Source organism: Copadichromis virginalis, linkage group LG4 (assembly GCF_057382275.1).
Source record: "Copadichromis virginalis isolate Kocher_CV1m ecotype Utaka linkage group LG4, C_Virginalis_male_GT1.1, whole genome shotgun sequence".
NCBI classification, from domain to species: Eukaryota; Metazoa; Chordata; class Actinopteri; order Cichliformes; family Cichlidae; genus Copadichromis; species Copadichromis virginalis.
Window position 1 is genome coordinate 23,631,969 of NC_140621.1, and position 25,941 is coordinate 23,657,909.

General features: G+C 40.6%; 1 protein-coding gene across 1 annotated transcript; it reads right to left on the reverse strand.

Moving 5' to 3' along the window:
- Positions 1-17,166: 17,166 nt before the first annotated feature.
- LOC146711462 (transmembrane protein 235) lies at positions 17,167-23,511 on the reverse strand. Its single transcript, XM_085455428.1, has 4 exons — positions 23,027-23,511; positions 22,050-22,127; positions 21,452-21,589; positions 17,167-18,482 (listed from the first exon to the last, which is right to left on the reverse strand). Exons 1-4 carry the CDS (start codon positions 23,208-23,210, stop codon positions 18,238-18,240), a joined length of 645 nt encoding a protein of 214 aa, XP_085311554.1. The 5' UTR covers positions 23,211-23,511; the 3' UTR covers positions 17,167-18,237.
- Positions 23,512-25,941: the final 2,430 nt, after the last annotated feature.

A 25,941-nucleotide genomic window follows, 5' to 3' on the forward strand; every position in this document is an offset into this window, starting at 1 on the left:
CAAAACAGGGTGGCTATGAGTTTTCTGATAAGGAAGTAAATGATCAGTATGCTAGTGTCTAAAAGAGAGACAAAAAAGTACATTTCACTTATCGGCAGACGAGTGAAAGCTTTATAGCGCATCTCAAAGTTCCATAAAAGGTACACTTTCTTCTTTTTCCACGTAAGCCTCACAGAAGTGTGAGGTATACAGATCATCAGGAAACAGATGTCACATGTGTAGACCTACCAAAAAGATCAACTGGCAAACTGTCACTTCAGTCTGTTAGGACAGCTTGTAGTCAAATTACTGCATAGAAATAAAAGTAAAATAGATGAATAGATGTGGAGAATAGAAGCACAAGGTAGACAAACTGCGACTGCGAGAGAAAACAGACAAAGAAGACAAAGCACATCAAGAGATTATTCTCAGCCAAACCCTCTAGGGCTTTTTTTGTTTTTTCTAATGCAGGATATGGATCTGCTGTTTCGCTCTTTACAGGAAAGAATGGCCACACCGTTGCCATAGCAACCAGGTGACATGGCATGCGGATTATCTGCTGAGCAAATAGGCCCAAAGTGGTCAGGCAGCCTGACAGGGTATAGAGACTGCAGCTCCCTAAACATGACCAAAACAGATGAGCGATGAAAATTCTTTACTTGGCTGGTTGAAAGTGTCTTTCACCCAGAAAGCGTTATCTGGTTTTTAAGTGATGGCATGACAAATCCTGCTTTCGGGTGCAAACTACCCTGCATTTATTAGAGATGTTTTAATGAATTGTATCTTGCTCTGTTTAATCTCAACAAGCCCCTAAAAACAGTCAGTGATCACTGTCGGCCTCTTTCAGTTTTTATTACCGCTATTCATTTTAATGCTCAGCTTTTAAAACCTTATGATGTAACTACAACCCAGCCCGCGCAGCAGTATATTAATGAGTAACCTCGTATTGTGGATGGATTATCTCAGTTGTTCTCTTGATTGAAGTTTGGCCAGTTTACAGCATCCTACCATGCGACTGCATTTGCCCCTAACTATTGAGAATCCTCACGTTAACTTTTATCGAGTGGAAAAAAGTTAGCGTTCGCCCTCCAGCTTCACTGTTTATATTATGCTAACATAGCTGTGTCGCTAGCAATCACGTAGCACATCATTATATACCAGCTAGCCCAACTTCAGTAACCCTACAAACGTCACTGCTGTTTACTTTCCTGTCTTCATTTATGTCGGAAGTGATAGCAGAGCTGTACGTCTTAATTAGTTTTAGAAACAGAACATGTTTCAGAACATGGTATATTATATTTAGATGGAAACTAGCGAGCTAACTCCCTGCTAACTTCTAACTCCGTTAAATTTAATAAATTCTGTTTTCATGGATGCGTGGATGTTAAACTTAATTGTTACACCTTGTAGAGCAGAACGCTGATCATTTTATTACAGATGAAAGAATTTAGACAGTTTTACAACTCTAATTAATGCTGCAGTTTGACTTTGGGACCTGCAGCGGAGTTTGGGCCTAGAGATGGCCTAGAGATGACTTAAAGACCAGATTGAGTAATTTAAGAATTTTCAGTGAAATAAGCAAAATTATAAATGTCTCTCTATATATTTTTATACTAACGCAAACTCTTGCACACCAGCCGTTACGCACACAGATACATTTGGAAGTGAAGAGTAGTTTTGTATCCGGCAGTGAAAGTAAAGATCTGTGCCAGAGTTAGCTTGCAGAGAGTAATATGTGGGTCAGCAGGCAGTATTATTCATTTGAGAAATTATTCAAGTTTTGTTTTTTGCACTCAAAAGACCAATATTGCAACAGGCTGTGAAAATTTAGTTTTACTTGTTTGAGATGACAGCTTCCTCTTCCCGCAAAATAAGTCAGGCTGGTTTTTTATTTTGTAAAAACAAACCTCTATTGACTTTCATGCAGACTAAGAATGTAGCTGCAGAAACTTGCTGGCTGAGGTCAGTGACAATAGGTAAATTCCACAGCGGATGATGAGAGGATTTTATTTTATTTATTCCTGCTCACCTTTTGGCAACAAAAGAGAAAGTGTGATACCAAAGTGTTGGATAGTTGCCTGAAAACTCATCCAGAATTTTCCACTACTTTTCAGTATGTACAGGGTGGGCCATTTATATGGATAACATGGGAATGGTTGGTGATATTAAAGTCCTGTTTGTGGCACATTAGTATATGTGAGGGGGCAAACTCCTCAAGATGGTGGTGGTGGTGACCATGGTGGGCATTTAGAAGTCGGCCATCTTGGATACAACTTTTGTGTTTTCAATAGGAAGAGGGTCATGTGACACATCAAACTTATTGGTAATGTCACAAGAAAAACAATGGTGTGCTTGGTTTCAACGTAACTTTGAGTTATTCACAAGTTTCTCTTTGTTCACAGCCATTGACATGTCGAAGAGGTTAACACGTGAGGAGCGGATCGAAATTGTGTTGATATCTGGTGAACGCAATAACCGGGTCATTGCAGCAGATTTCAATGCAAGACACCCTACGAGACCACCCATCTCCCATGCTACAGTTAGCAAACTGCTTGCTAAGTTTCGTGAAACTGATTCAGTGTTGGATTTGCCAAAATGTGGATGCAAGAAAACTGTCACTAATGAAGAAACATCAGTGGCTGTCCTAGCTTCATTCAGCAAGAGCCGCATGTCACTGGAGAGTGGCATTAGTCGAACATCCCTCCGGCGGATATTAGCTACTCACAAATGCCACCCTTACAAACTCCAGCTACTGCAGCATCTCAACGAGAATGACCCAGACAGAATTTGCAGAATGGGCAAAACAAAAATTGGAACAGGACCCTCAGTTCACGCAGAAGATTTTGTTCAGTGATGAGGCAAACTTTTATGTGAATGGTGAAGTTAACATACAAAACCACCGCCACTGGTCTGACGCTAACCCACATTGGATGGATCCCTCCAAGACTGTTGGAACAACAAAAGTGATGGTTTGGTGTGGTATATGTTTGATGTGTCACATGTCCCTCTTCCTATTGAAAACACAAAAGTTGTATCCAAGATGGCCGACTTCTAAATGGCCACCATGGTCACCACCCATCTTGAGGAGTTTGCCCTCTCACATATACTAATGTGCCACAAACAGGACTTTAATATCACCAACCATTACCATTTTATTACGGTGTATCCATATAAATGGCCCACCCTGTAGTTAAAAAAAACAAAACTGTCTCATTAGTGCCACATACTATTCTTTAGTACAAGGTTATTAAAATTACTGTGTGGGGATGCAGTTGATAGAAAGCTCTGCTGTTGCAAAGTGACTGGGCAAGAGTCCATTTGCTCTGCCTAGAGAAATCCAAGATCCTCTGGTCTGAGGTAATGCCATCGAGTGTGCAGCTACCAGGCTGCACGAGTGGATCAGGTAACAGCCAGACAAGCAAGCAGGAGACAGTTCCATTTTTAATCAACTCACAGGAGGGTGTTAAATACTTTTTCTACTCTAAATGCTATATATAGAATCATTCATACCATTCATACCACTCAGTTTTTATTTAAAAACTGTAGATTTGGTTATACAAAAGGAGAAAAAGGGACAATGCAGCAACATTTTACATCTTTAAGTGTAAGACCACAGTCTGCTGTGGTAGTCTTTAAGTGTTTTCAGTTCTGGTCATCCTCTGTAGTGTGTTAGCTTTTATATCATGCTAATTATTCAAAATAACTGTTATTTATTTGTTGTATTTAACAATTTCTTTTTTACATTAATCATTTTTTTTTTATCAACTAGCTGTTGTAATAAAATAAAATACATCTGGGTTAAATTAAATGGAGGTAACCACTATACAAGCTGTTTAAATAGCTACTTTATAACAATTTTGCATAGCTAAAAGTACAGGAGCATCTTTACCACAATGTAAGCTTAACCCCCCGTCCTGCAAAATTCCTACGTGAATAATATTGGGTATATACATAATGTATGACACTGTTATTAAGTTAAACATTGGACACTGTTTGCGGTCAACAGGGGCTGATGTAGCAGAAATAAACAATGCTCTTTTCTGAAAACTTCCTCAGAAACTCCTTTGATCGGGAACTGATATTAAACGGACATTTTATCAACCACATTTCTGCTTATTTCAAGATCAACAAGCCTGCACAGTTTCAGCTGTACTTTACATATTTTATTCTGAATTTCTGCTTTACAAGACCAACTAACATGGAATTTTGTCTGTGACACAATATTAAAGATTAGCTCAACTGCTTCCTCTTTCCCAGTAACCAGACAAGAACAGGTCTGGTGTTTCAGTATAAGCGCATGACAAGTTACCACCGTGTCAAAAATGAATTTAACAGAAAGCCAGCTGATTAATCATTAACTTTAAACAAATATCTGTGGGATCACTGCGATCTGAGAGTGAGTGGAATTTCTCCGAACTCTGACCTTTACCTATTGGACTTTTAGAGAGTTGTTAGACAGACTGCACCACACTCTGAAATAATTGCCGATAGCTATATCATTCAAATGTTCAAAAGAACAGACAGAACAAAGCCCTCCAAAAAAAAACAAGCAAATTATACGGCTCAGGTCAGATTTATGTGAAGAGAGAGGGAGAGTGGAAAAGAGAATGTAATATCAGTAGAGAGAAATAAAGAGCACACATGAAGTAAGAGCTGGTGGAAAAATGATTGCTTTAACACCTGGCTACTGCCCTTGAACAAAAACTGTGATCACATCCAAATTCCAGGTTGTGGTGTTACATTTAAAGATGAATGGCAGAGACAGAGGAAACGAGGAGAGCGAAAGGTTTCCATAGAACTCTGGTGTGTATGGAGGGCTATAGGGTTGGCAGCACACTAGCAGTGAGCTCATGTTGGTCCATCCGATTTTGGCTAGCCTTTTGCTTCATCTTTGAAAACAGTACAGCAAGCTTGAGCAAGAGCTGTAATGGCTTTTTTGTGGAATTACAGTGGGACCGTCTGGTCAAAGGAACAGGCAGATTGAAAGGCATGTTTTTCAGAATGTTATTGCTGAAGCATTTCTATGGGAACAAACACACATCTCAGCTGAGCCACAGTGAACTCAGCAGACAGAGAAGTGGACAGATGTTATACATGAGTGGACAGAAATAAGTTCTTGGAAACACTGCACCATTGTTTGTTTATTTATCATAAAGTAAGTGACTCAGAGCAGTTTGCAGAGGGAGACGCTGTTCTCTCTGCACACAGCAAAGAGACCATAATGTGAGCCTTTGTTCAGCCACAACACGAAGAGATTAAAAATGGGTCAAAAAGACATTCCATGAAACACTAAACAAAGGATTTTATTTTCTCTTACAAGACACAGGAATTAACATCATCCAAATGAAAACCCCCAGTACAATTTTTTCCCCTCCAAAGAAGCCCGGGTAAAATAGACCAGGATTAACCCCAACCTTGAAGCCAACAGTTTCCAATTCAAAACAGACCCATTTCCCTGTAATTCTCCAAAAAAAGCAGGAAGAGAAAATTTATGTAGGGTCATTTGAGTGCACTAAACATTTATTGCACTTGTTACTGCCATTACACTGCTGGATCAGGTGAACCTGAACTCATCGGTCTAGTACGGTGATGTTTTTTTTCTGAATGTGCATGCAAAATGCAAGGAAGTTGTTCATGCAAAGGAGTCGGGTTAAAAATGACAAGAAGTGTGTGCATAGATTTCAGTGGAGGAAGCTTTTTCCAAAGTGCTGATACCAGACTCTGCACAGAAGTTTTACTGTAATGGAGTAGAATAGCAGGAAACACTGCCAGGGCACACACCCTGCTGGGCCTTACTGGAAGCATGGTGCTATTTGAATAACATGACAAGCGTGACAGCGTATGCCAGCATGGAGTAATTGTGTCATTGGTATGCATGCAAACAATAGTTCGTAACAGATTCCCTTTCAGCTTGTACAGCCCATGCTAGAACAGTACATTGTAGTACATTGCAACACGTGGAAAGTTTGACTTAAGGCTTTCAGTATGAAAAGAAGGCGGTCATGTGTGAATGTGGTACATCCACCCACCAAGTATGAAGGAGCTTATTGATATGTGACAAAATTACAAACTTCGCATAAAGCATCGCAAAGAAAGAAAAGTGCAAAAACACTTAATTTTTATAATGCAACTTCACAAAATTATAAGAAATGTAATAAAATCATTGACGTAAAGCAATAAATAAATAAAGTCTGTATTGCTGCTGAATTTGAGTATACTGAAGGTCTGTTTGACTCTGCTTTTGTGTGGGTAGTGTTTGTACACTGTAACAAGCACAGAGAATGGGGAAATGCTGACACCTAGTGTATAAAAGGATGCTCTTCTACGACCCGGCTCAGTGTGACTGCTGCAGACAGTTTATGGGACCATCTGGATGATTAACTACTCGCCTACAGGCTTAGTGCATGCATAATGAGTTTGTGATAAAGCTTGAGCAAACTTGTGCTCATCACATTGAAGCAACAAGAGCACATCTATTACTACTATTGGGCTTTTTTGCTTCTGTGTTTATGAGCAATCAGTTTTTTTAAACACATTTATTTTTTCATTATTGGTATTATTGTTATTGTCTAATGTGCCCCCTCCGTTCTGAAGGGGACACAGCTACACATTTGTTAATTATTAGTTTGTTGGCCAAGCATTATGATACTCCCATTCCTTAGTTATGGCGCAGTAGGCTCAGGCTGCTGTTTGGCTTCCCATGATGCACTGAGCACTTCTTCTCCACCCCCTCTGTGTTTATCCACCACTATGTCATGTTATTAAACTGCACCTCGTCTTTCCTATATTGTATGATTTGTCCTGGTTTCCTAGTGCTAAACTTTTTCATCTCCTCTTTTCTTTTAATCCATCAAATGGTCGGAGCAAATTGATGCCCCTCACAGAACTTGGTTCACCCAGCAGTTTCTTCCGGTTTAACAGGAGTTTTTCCTTCCCACTGTTGCTGAGTGCTTGCTTGGTGTTTCTTTTCATGTTGTATTTTCTTTACTTTACAATGTAAAATACCTCGAGGTAACTGCTGTTGGGAATTGCTGCTATAAAAGTAAAATAAAAAAGGCGACAAACCAGCAGAAAAGTATTTTCCATTCATCAGTTCAGCTCAGTTCTCTGAATTTAAACCTGTTTCCGCTCATTGTTTTGGTTCCGCAACCTTTGACTTTGCTGCTTTAATTCAGTTTCACCCTGGTTTAACTGTACTACAAATACAGCAGAGAGACGTGGAACAGCACAAACAAAGTGGAGACTTTAAGCAATGATGACCTTAACACTCCAAGGTGGACCTCATGGACAGGATGTGCAAGATGCGCTGTTTGTCAGTTTCACAGTATATATGCACCTGTTTTATTATTATTATTATTATCATTATTATTATTATTATTATTATTATTATTATTATTTATTTTTACCTTGCTGTATTTCCAGAGAGAATAACTGTTGTGTTTACAGAAATTAGAGCTGCTAAATTATTTCATTGATATTAATATTATTAACTCATTCACTGCCATTGACGTCTATAGCCGTCAATGGCAGTGAATGAGTCAATGGGTTTAACTCATTCACTGCCAATGGCTGGCAGTGAATGAGTTAATATGTGGTGATTAGTGCATTTGACAAAGGATAGATTTTCTTATGATTGACTTGTATTTTTGCTAAAACTCTTTTCTGTTTTTTCAGTCTGGCCAAAAGCTATAATCTTCTATTCAGATTTGCTTTTATCTCTAACCTTTTGATTGCCTTGCACAGTTTTCTCTGTCACACAGTGGGATTTAATTACAGCATCTACTGGAGTGATTGCTGCTTATTCCAGTGTATATGTGGGTGTGGGTGTGTGTGTCTGTTTGTGTGTTTGCTTATTTCATTTATTTATTTAGTTAGTTACTTGCACAGACCAAAGCATTGTACATTTATATAAGCAGTGAAAGAAAATGTGGTCAGGAATCAGGTGGTGTCTAGAATCAAATTAAAGACCGCATGCATCATAGTTGATTGGGTTACCATGTCTCTGGCAGGCATGGCGCCATTACAGTGGCTGCAGCTACCCTGCATGATTTTCTAGTCAGCCATGAACATGCTGCCTGGCTCTTGCTGACAATTTACTTTTTGCCCATTTTGCATTATATGTTGGCTTCATTTAACCTTATTAGCCTCCATTGGACTGTTGTTGTTGGCAGTGTGGAACGGCAGCTCCATTGAAGGAAGCTGCACTTTGGAGATAAGACTGTACTCGGCTTTGACAGGAACGATTTGTCTTTGTCCACTGAAGTAAATACTGCACGTTGGGAAATGCTGGGGAGATAGTGGTAAAGGCTGAAGAAAAATAAAGTCATTTGTGCCATGTTCTCCTTATTCCCTCTAAACTCTATTTTTCTCGGGTTGAGGCTGATGGTACTGAGCCGCTTTTTAACCGGGCAGATGCCATCTTACAACTCACTGCAATCATTGTATTCATTGTAGAAATCATACTTTTAGAGTCTTCATCAGACAACTGCCAGTCTTATTACATGAGATTCAGGTCTCTGATGGTGGACCGTGACTTGATGTACCGTTTAAGCCTGATTCCTTTGGAGCTTTTCAACCATCTTTTATACAGCCTTTGATGACTTGTCAACGCATTTGAAGAAAACAATGCTATTAAATCAATTATATACGCTGTCCACTGTTATCATGTCATTTAACATGATGTGAACTGAGGGCTGTACACTATATGACAAATATGGAATAGGTTCAGAGCTGTTATTTAAATGAATCACAGCATGATGCTTGCTTAAATATTTCAGTCATCTCTTATTAACTTTGTACATTAACACTGTAATTAAGGTTAATCTTTCACTATAATATTTTGTCTTACATTCGTCTTCTTCTAGATCCACTAAACATACGGTCATGTGAAAAAGATGATTTTCATCAAGTGTGAGCACCTTTATGAAAGCAGAGGTTTACTGGTGCATTAAGATGTGTGTTAATACACTGCCACAGTCAGGAGTGGATGTCCCAGCAAATGTTTATACTCTACAGGCCTCAGTTAGCATGTCAAATGTTAGCATTCATGACAGTACAAATAGAGGAACAGGGATTATTTGGAAGAATTGTCAGGAGAAAGCCTCTACTTTAGAAAAACCATAGCAGAACATCTTAGATTTGCATCTACAAGTTGCATCTGAACAAACAACAAAAGGAGATGTTGCGAAATAAGGCAAAGCACCACATGTGGTGAAAGGCAAAAGTTAGGCCTACCCAAAAGCCAAGTCTGCTTTATTGCAATCAGGATCAGCATTTACAGAAATGCAGTGGTCCAGTCAAGGCCCTCAATCCAAGAGAAATGCTGGGGTGGGGCTTTAAGAGAGCTGTGCATAAACAAATCCTCATAAGCCTCTGAAGCAACATCATAAAGAAGAGTGGGCCAAATTCCTCCACCGTGATATGAGACACTGATAAAGTTGTGCAGAAAGCAATAACTTTAATTTCTTGCTATTAAAAGTGGGTCTACAAGTGAAGCATGGGGTACGCTTAGTTTTGTTCGTGACTTAAATGTGTATGTTGCATGTAGTAAATACACAAAGATAAAGTACATTTGTTTGATTTTACTGTTGATAGTAATTACAGTTACAGAGATACACCCCCAGGTTTAATAGAATGGGTGTTACATGAAATAAAATAGATCCTCACATCACAGAGCTTGTATATAAGAATTTTATTTCAAGCGCAGTAAACTGATATACCCATACTGGCCATTATAATGCAGTGAGCAGTTTAAATGTAGTGACAAAATACTGGAACAAGGAATCTTTGGGGAAAGGCTACAATTTTAAAGTCTGCCTCGTGTTGTGTAATTTTTATTGCTGGAGTTTTTAGTGCATTAAATTGAAAAAAGTCTCAGTCTTTATGACTATAGTTTGCATCAACTTGAGTCCCCAAACCAGTTTTTCAGTAGTAGCAATTCATCTTTTTCTTCATTTTTACTCTCTTTGTGCCAATGTGCCTTTATCCTAATCCCTCAAGTTTTATCACTTACCTGAGTAGAAGACGTTTTCTTTTTTTCCTAGGGAACAAATGAAAATGAGATCCATGTTTTTTTCAGTTTCTAAAATTATCCTATTACTTTTGGCGCTGACTGAACAAGGGACAGGTCTAATTAACTTTTCAAGTGGTTCCCTGGTAAGAGAAAACATTCCTCCAGGGATTGAGTCCCTCCTCAGTTTATGAGTCCACTCAATCCTGTGACATCTGCTACATACACCCAGTGGCAGCATTAGAATGAAGCAATGCAATGTGGTTAAGGTGTCCAAGGAAGTTACGGATTTAAATTGCGGCCGCAGCAGATGGAGAAGAAAGATGAGGTGAATCAAAATGTGAAGAAAGAAGTGTTGGAGAATTAATCAGCCAGACCCTTTGCTGACCTGCAAACAGAATGCATAAAAAATATGAGGAAATGAGCAGAATCTGCAGCATGATTGATTTCAGCCTGGTTTCCCGGCCACATTATCAGGTACACCTGTGCAGCTCAGTGCATTTAGAACGTAAACATCGGAAAGACGACCTGTGAAGTTCAAACTGAGCATCACAATGGAGAAAAAGGGGGATTTAAGTGGCTTTGGATGCGCATGGTTGTTGATGGCAACAGAGTTTTTCAAAAAAGGTTTGATTTACTCCGATTTTCCTCTAAGATTTACAGAGAATAGTCTGAGAAAGAGAAAACGAGCAGCAGCATTCTCGGTGAAAATGTCTTGTTGATGTCAGAAGTCAGAAGAGAAAGGCCAGGCTTTTTTGAGCTGAGTGGAAGGCAAGAGGAACTCAAATAACCACTTGTTACAATCAAGGTATGCAAAGCATTACTGAATGCACAACATATCAAACTAGTAAGCAGCTATAGCAGCACCACCAGACCATATCAGCTTTCAACTAAGAACAGGAAACTGAGGGAAGTCATTAAAACTAGACAATAGCAAATTGGAAAAAACGCTGCCTGGTCAGATGAGTCTTGATTTGTGCTTTGTACCAATTTCTTTAATCAGAATTAGAATCAAAATACTTTATTAATCCCCAAGGAAATGATATTTAAACACCACAGCCTACCTGAGTATTGTTGCTCACCATGTCCATCCCTCTTTTTTGCCACACCGTACCCATCTTCTGATGTGCTCCCAGCAGGATAACAGATCAAAAATCATGTTTCACTCTTATAAAAGCACCTCCACAGTCATGAGATCTTAAAACAACAGAGCACCTGGGATGTGGTGAAATGGGAGCTTCATATCATATATATGCGAGCTGGTGTACCTAACAAAGTGGCTGGTTTGTGTTGTATTATATAGCATAGCATACAACTAGTGCATTCCTAAGATTTGAAGGCCGGGCAGTGCCTCTCACTTGTCTCCTCTTCAGGGGTCTGCTATTTTCCCTTAAAATGCACCAAATCAGACTCCACAGTTTGGTGTCTGTGCTGGGGGCCTTTCACTTAACAGCTTGAGGCTGTATATCAAAGAGAGGTCTTTGTTTGGGCACATAAAACATTTTTCTTCCCCTTGTAATTACAGGGGACCCCTGAATGTGATCGATTGTGGTGGCTCAATATCTTTACTCCATGTGAAATGAAAAATAAATAAATAAATAAACACGGTCGTAGCTGCATAATGCCCTTCTTTTCCATCGCAACGGTCGTTTTTAATAGTATTTTATTTTATATTCTTTTTTCTTTGTTTAATGTGTTGACACTTAACAACAGCTGGCAAACCATGGAGGAACATTTACTAATAAAAACACTCTCCTCCAGTCTTGCACGTGTCACAAAAATGGCTTGATACATTTTAAATCTTCCACAGCTGGTTAATTGGACCTTTTTTCACTGTGCGGTTCTCGAATTTGTTTCGTTTCAAGGGCACTCCAGCAGTATGACAATACCCAGTGAGTAAGACTGTTGCTGTGCTTGACTCGTGATGTATTCGCTTTTCTGTAACATTAGAGTGGGTGGAAGATTCATTATAATGATAGACTACAGAAAGAAAGCAATGACTAGAGGCACAACACACTAGTTTCATACAGCATGGGAAATCGATGGATGAAACAGTTTAATTTATGTCTCACAGCTCCTGTCCCTGTGTGCAACATGGTCTCCTATCTTTCTTTGAATTACTCTTTCTTTAAAATACAGAACTGTTATGGTTGGATTACATTATGTCTGAGTTCCATCCATCCTTTTGCTTCCACTTATCCTTTTCAGGGTCACGGGGGGCGCTGGAGCCTATCCCAGCTGTCATAGGGTGAGAGGCGGGGTACACCCTGGACAGGTCGCCAGTCTGTTGCAGGGCTAACACACAGGGACAGACAACCATTTGTGTTCGCATTTACTCCTATGGGCAACTGCACTCCCCACTAACTGCATGTCCTCCGGTGGGAGGAAGCCGGAGTACCTGGAGGGAACCCAAGCAAACACTGGGAGAACATGCAAACTCCACACAGAAAGACCCTGACCTGATGGTGGAATTGAACTCAGGACCTTCTTGTCACGGGTTGCTCTGAGGATCCACTCGCAGGACTCCGGAGTTGTGTTTTAACAGAGACGGTTTATTCACAAAATCTTCACCGAGTGTATTTACAGACAGTGCGAGGACAGTGCTATATACAAGATGTGAGAGGCGGGGTTCCAGGGCTCCAGGGAAAACAAGGGAATCACACACGCGCTCACGCCAACCTCTCTCCACTAGTGACCAGTCACCTCTTACACACTCCACACGGGGAAACACGGGGACGGGTCCGGGGAATCTAGAACAGAGAGACAAATGTTAACTTTCTGAGACGGAAGAGTGGGAAACTAGGGCTCGACGTGTACTGACTAGGGTCTCACAACAATCCAGCGTTGAACAGCTGATCTCCTCCTTCTGATATACCAGCTGGTCTGATGAGGCCCAGGTGTGCATGATCCGGGAGGGCGTGGACCGAGGGCGTGAACCCGCCATGAGTTCCGCCCCGGCAAAACAGGGAAGGGGGAGAGAGATGCTGATCAGTGCCTTGCCGATCCCGCAGGCCGTGACACTTCTTGCTCCTTGCTGTGCAGCAACAGTGCTAACCACCGTGCCTGAGTTATCGTGCTATATTTGGGAAATATGTACTATATTATGGAAACTTCACTGTTCACAGCAACAGTAAATAAGGTGTCTTAGTAAGGTGCTGGGCTATCACCTGCTCCCCGATCTGTCTGTGTTTTGTTGACTAACACCTCAGTAGAAAACCTTCCATAGGTGTCAATTTAGGCTGAGATTTGGTGACTGTTTGTGAGGGTTGTAGCACATGATTCACATAATTTCATAAACCTCAAATCATTCAGTGATCTCTCGTGCCCTATAGACAGGTATTGTTAGACAAACCACTCTTATCTGTATAGAAGAGCCTCATTGTGAAATAAAGCTGATTATTCAGAACAATTTTGTGCAGATAGGCAGTGACCCTTACTTCTAATTGGATATGTGGACTGAAACCATCCCAGTAAAATACTTCCTGCATAAATAAGCCCCTGGATCCCCTGAGTAGTGGGTTCAGATGTTTATAATTTCTAAATAGTTGGAACTACGTCATATTAGCCAGAAACGTTTGCCAAACTGTGCAGGCATAAACAAAAACACAAGCCTGATTAAACTTGGAAACATGGCCAGAACAGAACTTCAATGACAAGACAAATGTTTACAAAGACACGGCAAATCAATCTCACACAAGGACTTCTTGAATGGGATCAATTTACTGATTGATAATATATTTGAAAGTTTTAGAAAACAGCCTCGCTTTTGATCAAAGAAAGCGTTTCTGTTAGAAAAAAAATGGATTCTTAAAACTCAATGCCTAAAGGTTGTCTAAGACAAAATTATTGCACTCTGTCTAGGAAAAGGCCGCAACCTGAAGAGTAATGGATTCGCACCAGCTTTGGCGTTCTTCTGCCAGTGCGGATTGAATTATTATGTTCCATAAAAGTTTAATGGAATTTCAGCAGCCCTAATATATAAAAGAGGGTTGCAAGACTGAGCCACTGTGCTTTGGTCCCCCTTTTATAGCTTTCTGCTCTCTGTATCATCTGAAACTGGTCCAGTAGCTGCTAAACAAACAGCTGAGTGGACACAATGTTTCATGGTTTGGGTTTTGATTGACTCGCCGACGCACATGAGATCATGTTGCAAATCACATTTAGGCAAACGCAAGCACACATTTTAATGCTTAAGCATCTATCTCTGTCATGAGCACCCTTAGCGAAGCCTTCTGCCCTCCTTTACCCATTAGAGTGCTGAGCTGTATAATTTTGAAGTGTGTTTAATGCAGGTCCATATCCTGGGGTTGAAAATTCCACTTACAAAACTATTAGCCAAAATTGCATTTTATGTTATGGCCATCACTTTTTTTCCTTGTGCCACAGTTTATGAAAGCAACCAGTGGAAGACCCTTATTATCAGGTACCCTATAGTTATGTTGAAGGTAGGCTGCTAAAAGCTGAGGATGTGCAGTATAATGAATAGCCTTTAGAGTTTTCTTTCAGATAGTTCAGGTTGTTTTATGCATTCGATTTTTTACTGTAAACACATTTTCTCTTTGAACAAAAATGAAGCTTTTTAACCTGTATGGTTTATATTTCTTTGCAATGTATCAATACTGGGAACGTGTCTATAAAAAAATTAGCAGAGCAGCAGAAGGTCCTTAAGGTCCTCACCAGGATCAATATCTGTTTCAGGAGCACCAGAGCCCTGCAAAACAAGCTTCAGCAGGGCACTGGTGTGAATGTCTCTGACCGGTCAATCAAAAACTGACTTCACGAGGTTGGCCTGAGCGCCTGACATCACCTTGTGGGCCCTATACGCTGCCCAGTATCCCGGAGTCTATTTGGGCTTGCAGCAGAGGTTACCAGAATTTGCAGGTCCATCACTGGTACCCTATTCTTTTCACAGATGAGAGCAGGTTCGTCCTGAGCACATGTGACAGACGTGAATGGGTCCGAAGAAGCTGTGGAGAACATTGTGATCTTCTCCATGATACGTAACTTCAATAAGGAAGATCTGTAGTCACACATCTGTCTGTTTCCCAGGTGTTGGCGGCTAATCTAAGCTTTACATCCCTTCCACTTTCCCATGTTTCGAGCTGATTGTGACATCACTGGTCTAGTCCAATCAGCTTTCTGGTGGCCTCCTTCGGGCCAATCAGCCTTCATGCCGTGTACTTTAAATCTCACTGTGCATCTGTAATTCTTCCTTGCAGATGCCTTGATGAAACCAATCTTCTCCACATCACCCCCTCTCCCGTCACTCAGGCTCAATTCAAGTCTCCATCTTTATCTCCACCAGCATCTAGACTCTGTTGGTGGGAATGTCACAACTCCCATTCTGCTGTGACGGGCTCTGGGACTTTAACCGCAAACTGAATTCTGTAAACCATGTTCAATTTCTTCTAACAATCTCTTCTTATTGAACTGCCTGTAGCATTGTTCAGTGTGACCAGTTTGGTGGTGGATCAGTGATGGTCTGGCGAGGCACCTTGACCTCTATTAGGTACCAGAATGAAATCCTTAAACGTATTATCAGGCCCTGCGTTGGTGCAGTGGGTCCTTAGTTCTTCCTGGCCTCATGCGGCAGTTCCTTAAGGATGAAGGAATTGATACCCTTGACCGGCCTCCACGCTCACCTGAACTAAATCCAATATAACAACTTTGGACATTATGCTTCAGTCCATCTGACGCTGCCAGGTGGTACCTCAAACAGTGCAGGAGCTCAGTGATGCCCTGGTCCAGATTTTGGAGGAGACCACCCCTCTCCCAGGGCACCATCCGTTGTCTCATTAGGACTCATTGTCCGGCACATGGGGGTCACACAAACTACTGAGTACCATTTTGAGTTGCGAGCTTGGTGCATCTATTTTTTCTACTTTTTTTTTTGGGGTTGTCTTTGCATTTAGCCCTGTGTAGGTTGAGAATAATCATTTTACATCAAAGTCAGTGGTATCCTTTTGTTGCTAACACAGTACTCGTGGCTCCAGATGATACATATCAGTATTGATATCCAGAATGATTTTTTTTTGTCTAGTGAGATCTGATGTGTTTGCATAATCGTCCTTTATTTCTTTTTTGAGCAGTGTATTATTTCTGCTGTTCCAGCAATTATCAAAGTAAATGTTAGTAAAGTACTAACTATCCTGAGTCTGTGTTATATAATCATAACCAATTACACAGAGATTTGACTCTGCAAGGATCCTTTGCATATGAATGAATGCATCTTTTATGGACAGCAGCGTTGCAGCATATTGTTCAGGCATCTCTGAATTCCTCTGAGGCCATCTCTATATCCAGTAGTTTTTTTTCCCTCTCCCCACACTCTTCCTTTTCTGTCTGGGGGCTTCATTTATATTCACAGACTCTACCAAAAGAAACCAGATGCCCACATTCTAGTAACTTCAAGACAAAAAAAAAAAAGAAAAAAAAGAAAGAAAGACGTAAAATGCTTGAGAAGATTTTGAACTTTTTTGGAGAGTGTGTCCTCAGCAAAGATGGACAGCATTAATTATATTTAAACTATAGTGGTGAACGATTTGGCATATATAGATGTTTATTGTGCTTTTTTTGAAGGTACACTAACAGGAAAGTCAAGATTTTAAAGCTCACCTATAATCATGTCGCCTTTATGCCACCTGACATGCCAACAATAGTTTTGATTACACTGTATTTCTTTCCTTTGAAATAACCCATTGCAAAAGAGTCTAACAAAGCAGAGTCCAGCAAGCAGTCTTGCTGGTTCTGGTTGAGCATGAGCACTCTTTAGAAACAGGCCACATTTCATTCAGGATGGAAGTTTTTTTCCAAGATCAGCTTGGCTCCACCAACTCCTGACAGATGACATACTCAGGCTGAGGGGTGCCCTTCATCCCTGCTCCAGATGAAGCCATAAGGAGCCTCTACTGTGTTACTTACAGTTTTCTTTGGCCCTACTGGTGTTCAGTTGTGATTTACTCCGCACAAGAAAGTGATCAAATTTCCTCAGAACAACAGTTGCGGCTTTAAATAATCAAACTGTCACAAATCGTCACACATTTGTGAAATTTTATTCAAATCACAGGTAATATTCTCCTTTTTAATTCTGTTTGCAAGTTATATGAAACATCAATCTGGCTTTTCTGCCACAGCTGCTCAGTTATGAAAACATAAGGTCTGTTATGAATGCTTTTTAAAAAAAAAAAAAAAAAAGAAAAAAAGAGGAAGACGACGACATCATAAAGTCTTACAGCAAATGCTTAATGTTGTGTTTTTCACAGTGTTCACTTTATTTGAATTACAGAGAAAAGTCTTTCCAGAACAGACAGAATCTCACAATATTGAGTCATTGGCGACAGTAAAGCAGGCAGCGACACATGCACATATTCTTTACTGCTGAAAATAACTTGCAGTTGCCCCAGGAGTGCATTTATCTTTAACCTCATTTCCATGATTAATGTAAGGACTGGTGGGTTAGCTACAGAAGTGTTTCACACAGACGCACAAACTAACATTTAGATGTTGCTGTAGTCAAACTCTCAGCACCAAATGACTTGACGTCTGCATCATTTCTTTGGAGGTTTTAAAAAGCTGTGCAATGCAAATTTCCCCTGGCATTTGGAGAAACGGTGTAGCAGTAATTCTTTTATAAAGTATTAGAAAGGATAGAAACTACAGTCTGATACCGTCTAGTCTCCCGGGTGGCTTTTTAATGCCTGGTGGTTTACTTTTGCAGAATCAGCAGCGTTTCCACTTGAATGAAGTACTTAACATTACTGATGCACACATGCTTAAATACACTAAACCATATTCGAGTCCTCTCAAGTCTTATCGAGCATGCATCAAACCAATTAAACCATAAAATATAACTGGTCCTTTGCTTAAAGCTTTAACTTACCAAATTATACAGCACCGAGCCTGAAACATGTGAACACATTTAAAAAAAATAAATAAGAAAATAAAACTGCCAATCTTTACAGTAACTACTCGGAAGAGTAAGCTTAGTTTTCATGTCTGAGTTTGATTTACTCTACAACATCACGGTCTACAAGGACAGTATGTCACAGCTAGCCTCTGAAAACAATGATGAAGCAGATGTTCAAGAGCTTCTGTATCTACAGTTGCAGTTTTGTAAAGCCAGCTTGCAGAATGGTTTATCTTCTTGGCCCCTGGCCTGTGTGACCAACTGTTTTAGTCAAATAAATAAAATCAAGTCGATAAAAATTGAAGATTTCTGTAGTTTCACTCAGAAACCAGAATGTGCGACTCTATAACATGGCAATGGCTACACCAGAGTCATAATGTCCCTTCATTTGTGTTATTCTGGCAGCCAGCATGAGCAGCAGGCCTGTTGCCACCTCCAGGCTGTAGGAGAGCCAGGCTGTGGCTAATGACCAGCCAAACGACACGTTCACATAGACGAGATTCTCTGGGGGCACAGTTCGCTGGAACTCCTCCATGGCCTGATTGGAGTATTTGATGTAGACGCTAACCCCAGACAAGGTGAAAAGACCTGATGAAGCACAGACAGACAGCTCATCAACTCAAAGGCCTTATTAGACTTTAACACATTCCCTTTTTAGCTGCAACAGAGAAACAGATCTATCAGTGGGAAAGAAAATTACAAAGCGCTTGAGCACTATGATCACCTTTATGCATCACACTTAATCGGCTTTTACAGTTAGGTCATTACAGTAATGACACATTGATGAGCAAATAATACTTCCCCCAACGCATGCTTTGCTCAGTAGACTGTTTAAGATAATATAGACATAAACGCGCTCACGTGTACCAATTTAAAGCGCCGGCCAATTCAAATCAGTCTCAGGAAACGTGCCCACAAAGGCGGCTCCAAATTTAGTCTGGCCTTAAGTGTGCTTCTAATATTTTTTGATTTCTTGTGTTCCCAAACGGACAGATGAAATGTCCCACATAACAATTGCCACAGAGGCGAGCCGACAAGAATAACATCATTAAACGTCAACCTCAAAACATTGAGCCATTAAATAAGCAATTCAGGTCGACCTTTAGTCAGACTCATAGGGAGGAAAAACCAGTCTGAGCAGTCGTCAATTGCAATTAAATCTAGTTAATTACTGATGATTTAAATGCAGAAGAAAAAACCCCAAAACAAATAAAGAGTCACAGCTGTGGTCTTCCTTTGCATGTACTGTGGTTAATTTGCACATCAGCAAAAAGAAAGTGTGTGCATTTCCCAAGTACAGTACATTATCTGTGCAACACTTTATGTGAGACTCATGCTGTTACACCGCTGATGCCACGCTAGGAATTTACTAAACATCTGTTGAGCTTACTTGACAAAGCAATACTAATTAAAATACCACCATGTGAATGAAGTGAATGTATTTTTTTTTTTTTTTTTTTTTTTAAACCTTGAGCTGAACAGCTAAAGAAGGACATTATTACATATTTCCCGAGATAGAAATGTCAGCTTTGCTATAGCTCATATTTATAGCAGGTTGCCCCCCGCCGAAAAATCCAAAGAGATTCATCAGTGCTGCAGTATGTGGTGCGAGTGGGATTACGAAGACCTTCACCAAAATATCAAACTTAAAATACGTAGTTACTGCGAATGCACCGCATAAGGGGAGAAAGCACAATAACACAGACATCCATTATGCCCGCTTTCTTTTCTTTTATATGATCAGTGGTTTTGAAAGTGGCAGAGCTTAGTGCTTGCGGGTCTCCTGGAGTACACACGTGGACAGGACATTCGATAGAAAGCATTAAATTATCTCTGTTTCTATGTGACACTGGAGGTTGAGCATGTCAGCAGAGATGGCACACTGTATAATAAGTCCTATGTCTGTCACAGATTTGCGCATTTACCCTCAATTTCAACCAAATAGAGATTCAATCTCATTCCACTTGAGTTCAGACCTAATCAAATGGATTCTTTGATGGATATTTATGGCAGCTGCTCAACAGCTGAACCCTTCACTAGAGGGGGAAAAAAAAAACAAAAAAACCCCAAAAAACCCCCATTTGTGTTACAGTATTGATGACAAAAGCAGGCCCTTCCACTGCCATTTAAAGGAGGAGGGGGGAAAAAAAAAAAAAAAAGCAGAGCACGTGTGATTTGTGCGTGATTATGACACATTTGCACTTACATTTTTAGGAGAGCGTTTCTGATTTGACTCTTAATAAGAGCAACTTTCTGCGTAATAGAATTTATCGCAACCAATTCCTGCAAAAAAGGACAGATGGAAAATGACATCAGAAAGTGCCCACTGGTAATTCCAGGAGGAAGTCTGACTGCATCTTTCAATCAATGACAAGCTCTTCAGTAAATTTGAGCCACTTCATTGTGATCAACAATCAGCCTCCATGCTGCAATCAATTACGTCAGTCTCCATGCTGAGAATGTTTGGTGGTATGGTTTCTAAAATTATGTTCATGCTCACCAGGAACCAGCTTGCAATTCTGATTAATTTAATGCAAATGTGACAGGGAAACACTGAAGCTGTTTTCACACATCACCCCCCCCCCCCCCCCCCCCCACCTTTACAAACTGTGTTAGGAGAATCAAGTCGGTACGCCGCCCAAAGTTATAATTAATGCTCTTGCAACTGGGAGTTGTAGAGATGTGCTGTCTGGATAGAGCGGACAACAAACAGGACTCACTAGCTATCAATCCACCAAACAATTACTCGTACTATTCTCGGGTGGGTTCAATTCGACATGCCAGACTTCACTGTCAGGGATGTCGAGTTAAAGAGCATTTAGCACCCGATTAAGTTGGGTTGGACATACTAGTTTTATTCCCACCAAACACTTCAACATGGTAGAGCTCAGTGAATATGTTCTTTTAGCACGTGGCGCCTCAAATGATGCCGTCATACCACCTCTCACTGTGCCATTATGTCTGCATCTGAATGGAGATAGTCACGCTGTTTATCGTTTATTCACAAAATCTAAGGAACAGACCGAAAGGAGAGAGAAGTGCTGCTCACAGCAGTCCAAAAGTGCTCTGTGCCTTGGATCCTTATTTTCCCCATTAAATCCCCATCTTCACCACTCTAATAACAGTCTGTGTGAAAAGATCATTACCTAACTCAACTCAATTAAGCTGAATGGGATTTTTAATGTCCGCACAGAGATATTTAATACGTTGCTGCCGATTCGTCTTCTTCAAGATAAAATATTTACATAACTATAATCACCGTTTTCTCATTGGCCATCGGCCAGCTCAAGCACACAGTTTATGTCTATAAAGGCTGAAATTAGATACTACTGGAGCCTCTACTCACAACCAAATCCGATGTGAGAGAGAACAGCTGAAAACGCGCTTCTCAGGGTCTCTTAGATGCACGCGCAACGTACCTGTAAGACCACGATGTGTCGCCCACGTGCGTTTTCACGTTTGCTGTGCGTCTTGCACGCCGACATAAACAAGCAAGAGCACACGGTGTGAATCCGGGCTCAGAAAAAGAAAACAAAGGGAATTCTGTGGGGACTTACTGCAGAGGAGAAAGTAGGATGCTGACGCAGCCAGCAACTTTGGACTGGAGGCCAATGAGCTGACAAGTCCAAAGATCCAGCCAAACACCAGGAGGACGAGGCTGAGAGGCAACAAAATGACCACTACTTTGTGCAAGCCTGCAAACACACACATTTGAAAAAAATATAAATATATATATTTTTTTTTAAATCAGCGATTTTCCAATTGACTCCCATCATCCAGGGTCCTGCTGATTTTTTGTTCCCATTGTCAGTACTGAAATCAACTAGCAGAGACTCCATTGAGTTCTTCTCCCACAGTGGACAGTTTATTACTGCATTTTATTTGTCAACGTTGCAAGCAGGAAGTGTTCCTGAAAACCCTAACAAAACTGATTTTATCTAGTAAGCGCAGTTACAAAAGCACACTTGGAGGGAAAAAAAAACCCCAATCTCGTCATGTTAATTTGCAGGATGTGATTAATTGCATAGCATATCTTGCAAATGCAGATGTTTTGGGCTTCCAATCAGACCTCTAATCCTTACTGCCAAGAACATACTCCCGTGTGGCTACCATTACCATTTTAAAATGCATCACTTGATCAAGGAACCCACTCACCGACAAGGTGCCTTTCTGCCTCTGTCAGGTTGGACATATTTGCTGTGAAAGAGGGGGTGACTGAACTCCAGTTTGCTCCTGAAAATGTCAAATGAAAAGGTTACACATGACAGGACCAGTGGCAGAGCCCTGGGGACTTTGCAAAATTGCTCTTAGATGTGAAAAAATGTGGTATTAAGTGTGGGAATAGTAGACAATATTAGAAAATAAATAATAGTTTCCCTTTTTGCTAGGGAATCTCCAGGTGAGCACTGCCTGATTAGTTTCATGTTGGATCATTACTTGGCATTTATTGCATGAACTGTGGGTGCCACCCGAAACAAATAGAACACATTTGGGACCTCAAGCTGGAAGCACAATATATTGCAGCTGTGCCAAAACCATCCTTCACAAGCTCTCCTTGGTCTCCTGTGTGTTCTCCTGCAGGTGGCTGCAGAAACTGGTATGTGTGGGGTAAAAGTTGCTACTGTTAAAAGCCATTTTCCTACCCAAACTGTATTCCACAATTAGAACATTTCAGGCTTCATTTCACTGCATGAGAATTGAATTTCTGTGGATTCAAGGTAATGTTGCAAGAATTTGAGTAGTCCGTCATTTAGAATATCCCCATGCTTCTCATTTCCAATATAAAGGCACTGGGATATCAGCTTCTCCGTGCATCAAGTTCACCTAAGATTAGACCAATGAGGATTAAATGAGGGACTGCTGTTGATCCATCAGAAACTAAAGACAATGTTAAACCTCTGCAGCACTGCATGTAACCAACTAGAGTGAAATCAAGGGATTTATTAGTGTGCCAATTTGAAATCTGCACAAATCAGAATGAACTTTTATAATTTTTTGAGGAGGCTTCTCAAAATTACCTCTGTGAGACGCAGGTCAAAAGTTATGCGAATATGATGGCTGATTTTTAACAAGTCGCACAGCTGTAAAGACCCCAATAACAGCTCATTAAAGATGAAGTTAAACTGACATACCTTCAATAATTCTCCACAGTCCAGAATGGGAACTCAGGTCATCTGAACCTGTGTAGTTGGGTTTGTTCACATCAATTATGTACCAATAATCAGTCCCAATCGCTACGGCGAGGAAGCAAAAACTGAGCAAACCTGTAAGCCCAGCCGATAGAACCACCGGTCCGTACTTCATCGTGCAGCCCATATAAAGCACAGTTTCTCGTCAACGGGAAGATTTTTCCTTTCTTTATTGTTGTAAAATGGGATCTTCAACGACACGCCAATATTTCAGATGCGTAAAAGCGCTCCAGCTAAATCCTTCTCCGCAAAGTGCCAGCTCCCCATCCACAAATATAGTTCTAGAGCAAAATAAACAAATTAATAAAAGAAATCCGGCTCGGCAATGTCAAACAAAAAATGCAAAGCGAGACAAATTAGACGAAAAAATATTTTTTGTCAGTGCCATCGCATAACAGGTAGAGATCCCGGGCGTGTGCATGGTGGCTGTAAGTGCTCCACGATCAATTAAAATTGTCAAAATGCGGGAATATAACAACGCACTTCCGGTGACGATCTCCAAAATAAAACTACATCCGTGGAACGTCGATCGGTAACATTTTGCAATTATATTTTGATTAATATAGATACATGTAATATAATAAAGACAGGACAAAAATATTAATAGAAATTAACGATTTAATAAACAAATAAAGGCTGTTTGAATAGCTGGAGCAACAATAGATGTGTCGAAAAAAAACCACGTGACACACACGTGCGTTTAAGTAGGAAAAAAGGTCTAGAAGGTAGGTGATTAAGCTTTTTTTCAGTGAGACAAAGAAAATGAATTAATGTAAGGTCTTCACAACCTAATGACATGATACAAATTAAGCACAGCTGTAAAACAAAATTATGTAAACATGCTATTCACCACTTCAAAGTTTGAATTCACTGCAGCTAGAGGGTTTGGACAAGCATTTCACCCCATTCGTCCTTGTAAAACTGCTCTGGAGCTGTCAGCTTGCACTGGGGATGGTGAATAAAAGGCAATTTTCAAGTCCTGCCACTGTTCTTAATTGGAGTGAGGTTTGGACTCCGACTTGGCCACTGCAGGATGTTTTGAGGCAATTCCCGTGTAGTAGTGATGGCCAAAATGAAGCTTTCCGAAGCACTGAAGCTTGTATTGAAAAACGGTTCATTACTCGAAGCTTTTCAACACAGTCCTCTCCGGTGACATCTGGTGGTGAAAATTTTGAAGAGCAGCTTGAATCTGCAAAATAAAACGGACTGCTCAATTATCACTGCTCACTCAAGAGTGGAGTTCTCTCTGATATTGGGCCACCGTTCCGTTGCTTTGAACATGTAATTGGTTTTGTTTTCTCGATTGGGGGGCTGAAAAAAATGTAATGCGTATCTGCGTAATACATTTTGTAAATGTCCAGTTTTGTTTATTGATCTAAGCCTGAACAGCTACGCGTAGTGTCCAGTAGAGGGCTCTGTTGTTTAGTTAGCGGCAAGCTGCACTTCCAGCTCAGACCGGTTTTGTGGCGCACATGTCCCAGTAGGCAGCTCTCAATGAAGTGTGAAGCAGCGTGATACCGGACTCTAGCGAAATTAACAATTTGCAGCCCTTGGAATGCGGAGCGAGGTACATGTTTTAAGTTGTATTTGTTTGCTTAACTGATATTTTGTTGTATTTTCTGCATTATTTGAGTTCATATTTGTAATAAGCGTCTAAGAAAATGTATTTTGTGTTTCTGTTTAGTTTTCACGGTGCATTGGCGCACCTGGCGCACTGTTAGATTCTGAATGAATCTCAAAGTAAAAATTGCTGCACCCGTCGAGGCTCTCTCTATTTCTTCCTTGGTCCGGGGGGACTGCTACAGTGAAAACTCGGTCGCTGAGCGAAGGCTACTTGCTAGCTCCCATGCCAGATGAGTGCAGCCCGTGCCACGAGGTGGGTCCGTGTGTCAGCTGTGAGAGATTTCTACACCAGTCAAGATCATCTTTGCTTCATTGCCTACCTCCCCTTTGAACTCTGATGGTCACTTTACGAAGGTGCAGGTATTATGCCCATTAAGGACTTTGCCGATAACAGGACTCTGCACTCTAATTCAGAATTACTTGCCTTAAATATTTTTGTGGTTACAGCCTTAAAGGTATACTGCATTGCACTGAGTAATTACAATCTTTAAATTGTATGGGTTTATTCTTCTTGAAAGTAACGTATATCAGCGGTATTTACAGTTACATTTTGTCTAATATGTGGGTGCTAATCTGTTTATTTATGTGATGTAAACGTCTGATGTGAGCATTGTTTCCAAAAGTAACACTCACGTAAGTTTAAGTCCAGATGTTATCGCATAGAGCAACATACACATTGCAGTAACAAAATGTTGAACCCTGCTGAAGAAGCCGACGACTCAGAGCAACAAGGAGTAAGATCCAGCAATCGTGAAAGGCATTTAACCGAAAAGGGTAAAGAAATGCAGGAATATGAGGCAAAGAAAAATGAGAAGGCATTTAACAAAGCTTATGACACTTGGAAGAAGGCAGCTAAAGAAATCAGAACAAAGCTGAAAACTTTCTGCTCACCTGAAGAGCTAAACAATGCCAGTCATGACATAAGAGACAAGCACGTTGTAGTACAACAGCATTATGAACCCATTCGCCGCAGCCAATCCATGACGCCAGACATTGTTAAGCGAATGGATGCTTGTGCAGTGCTTACAACTGACATTTGTGAAGTTGTTGCTAAACGACAGGAAAATATCGATCAGCTCTTTAACGATCGCCTTGAAAAGGAAAGAGTACGAGTGATGTTAAACAAAAGGGACTATGGTTCTGTGTTTGGTGATACAAAAACTGAAACGTCGTTCCCAGAGGGTTCAGTTGCACGCTCAAAGGCAGATTCTACTGGCAGTCGTGAGGTGGAAGCA

Bases quoted from the DNA above. Each gene is read 5' to 3' on its own strand.
- LOC146711462 (XM_085455428.1), bottom strand. From the start codon at position 23,210: ATGGGCTGCACGATGAAGTACGGACCGGTGGTTCTATCGGCTGGGCTT. The intron at 21,590-22,049 runs GTGAGTGGGTTC...GTGTGTTTGCAG, and splicing joins GGCAGAAAGGCACCTTGTCG to GCTTGCACAAAGTAGTGGTC. The intron at 18,483-21,451 runs GTAAGTCCCCAC...GTGCTTCATCAG, and splicing joins ATCCTACTTTCTCCTCTGCA to GTCTTTTCACCTTGTCTGGG.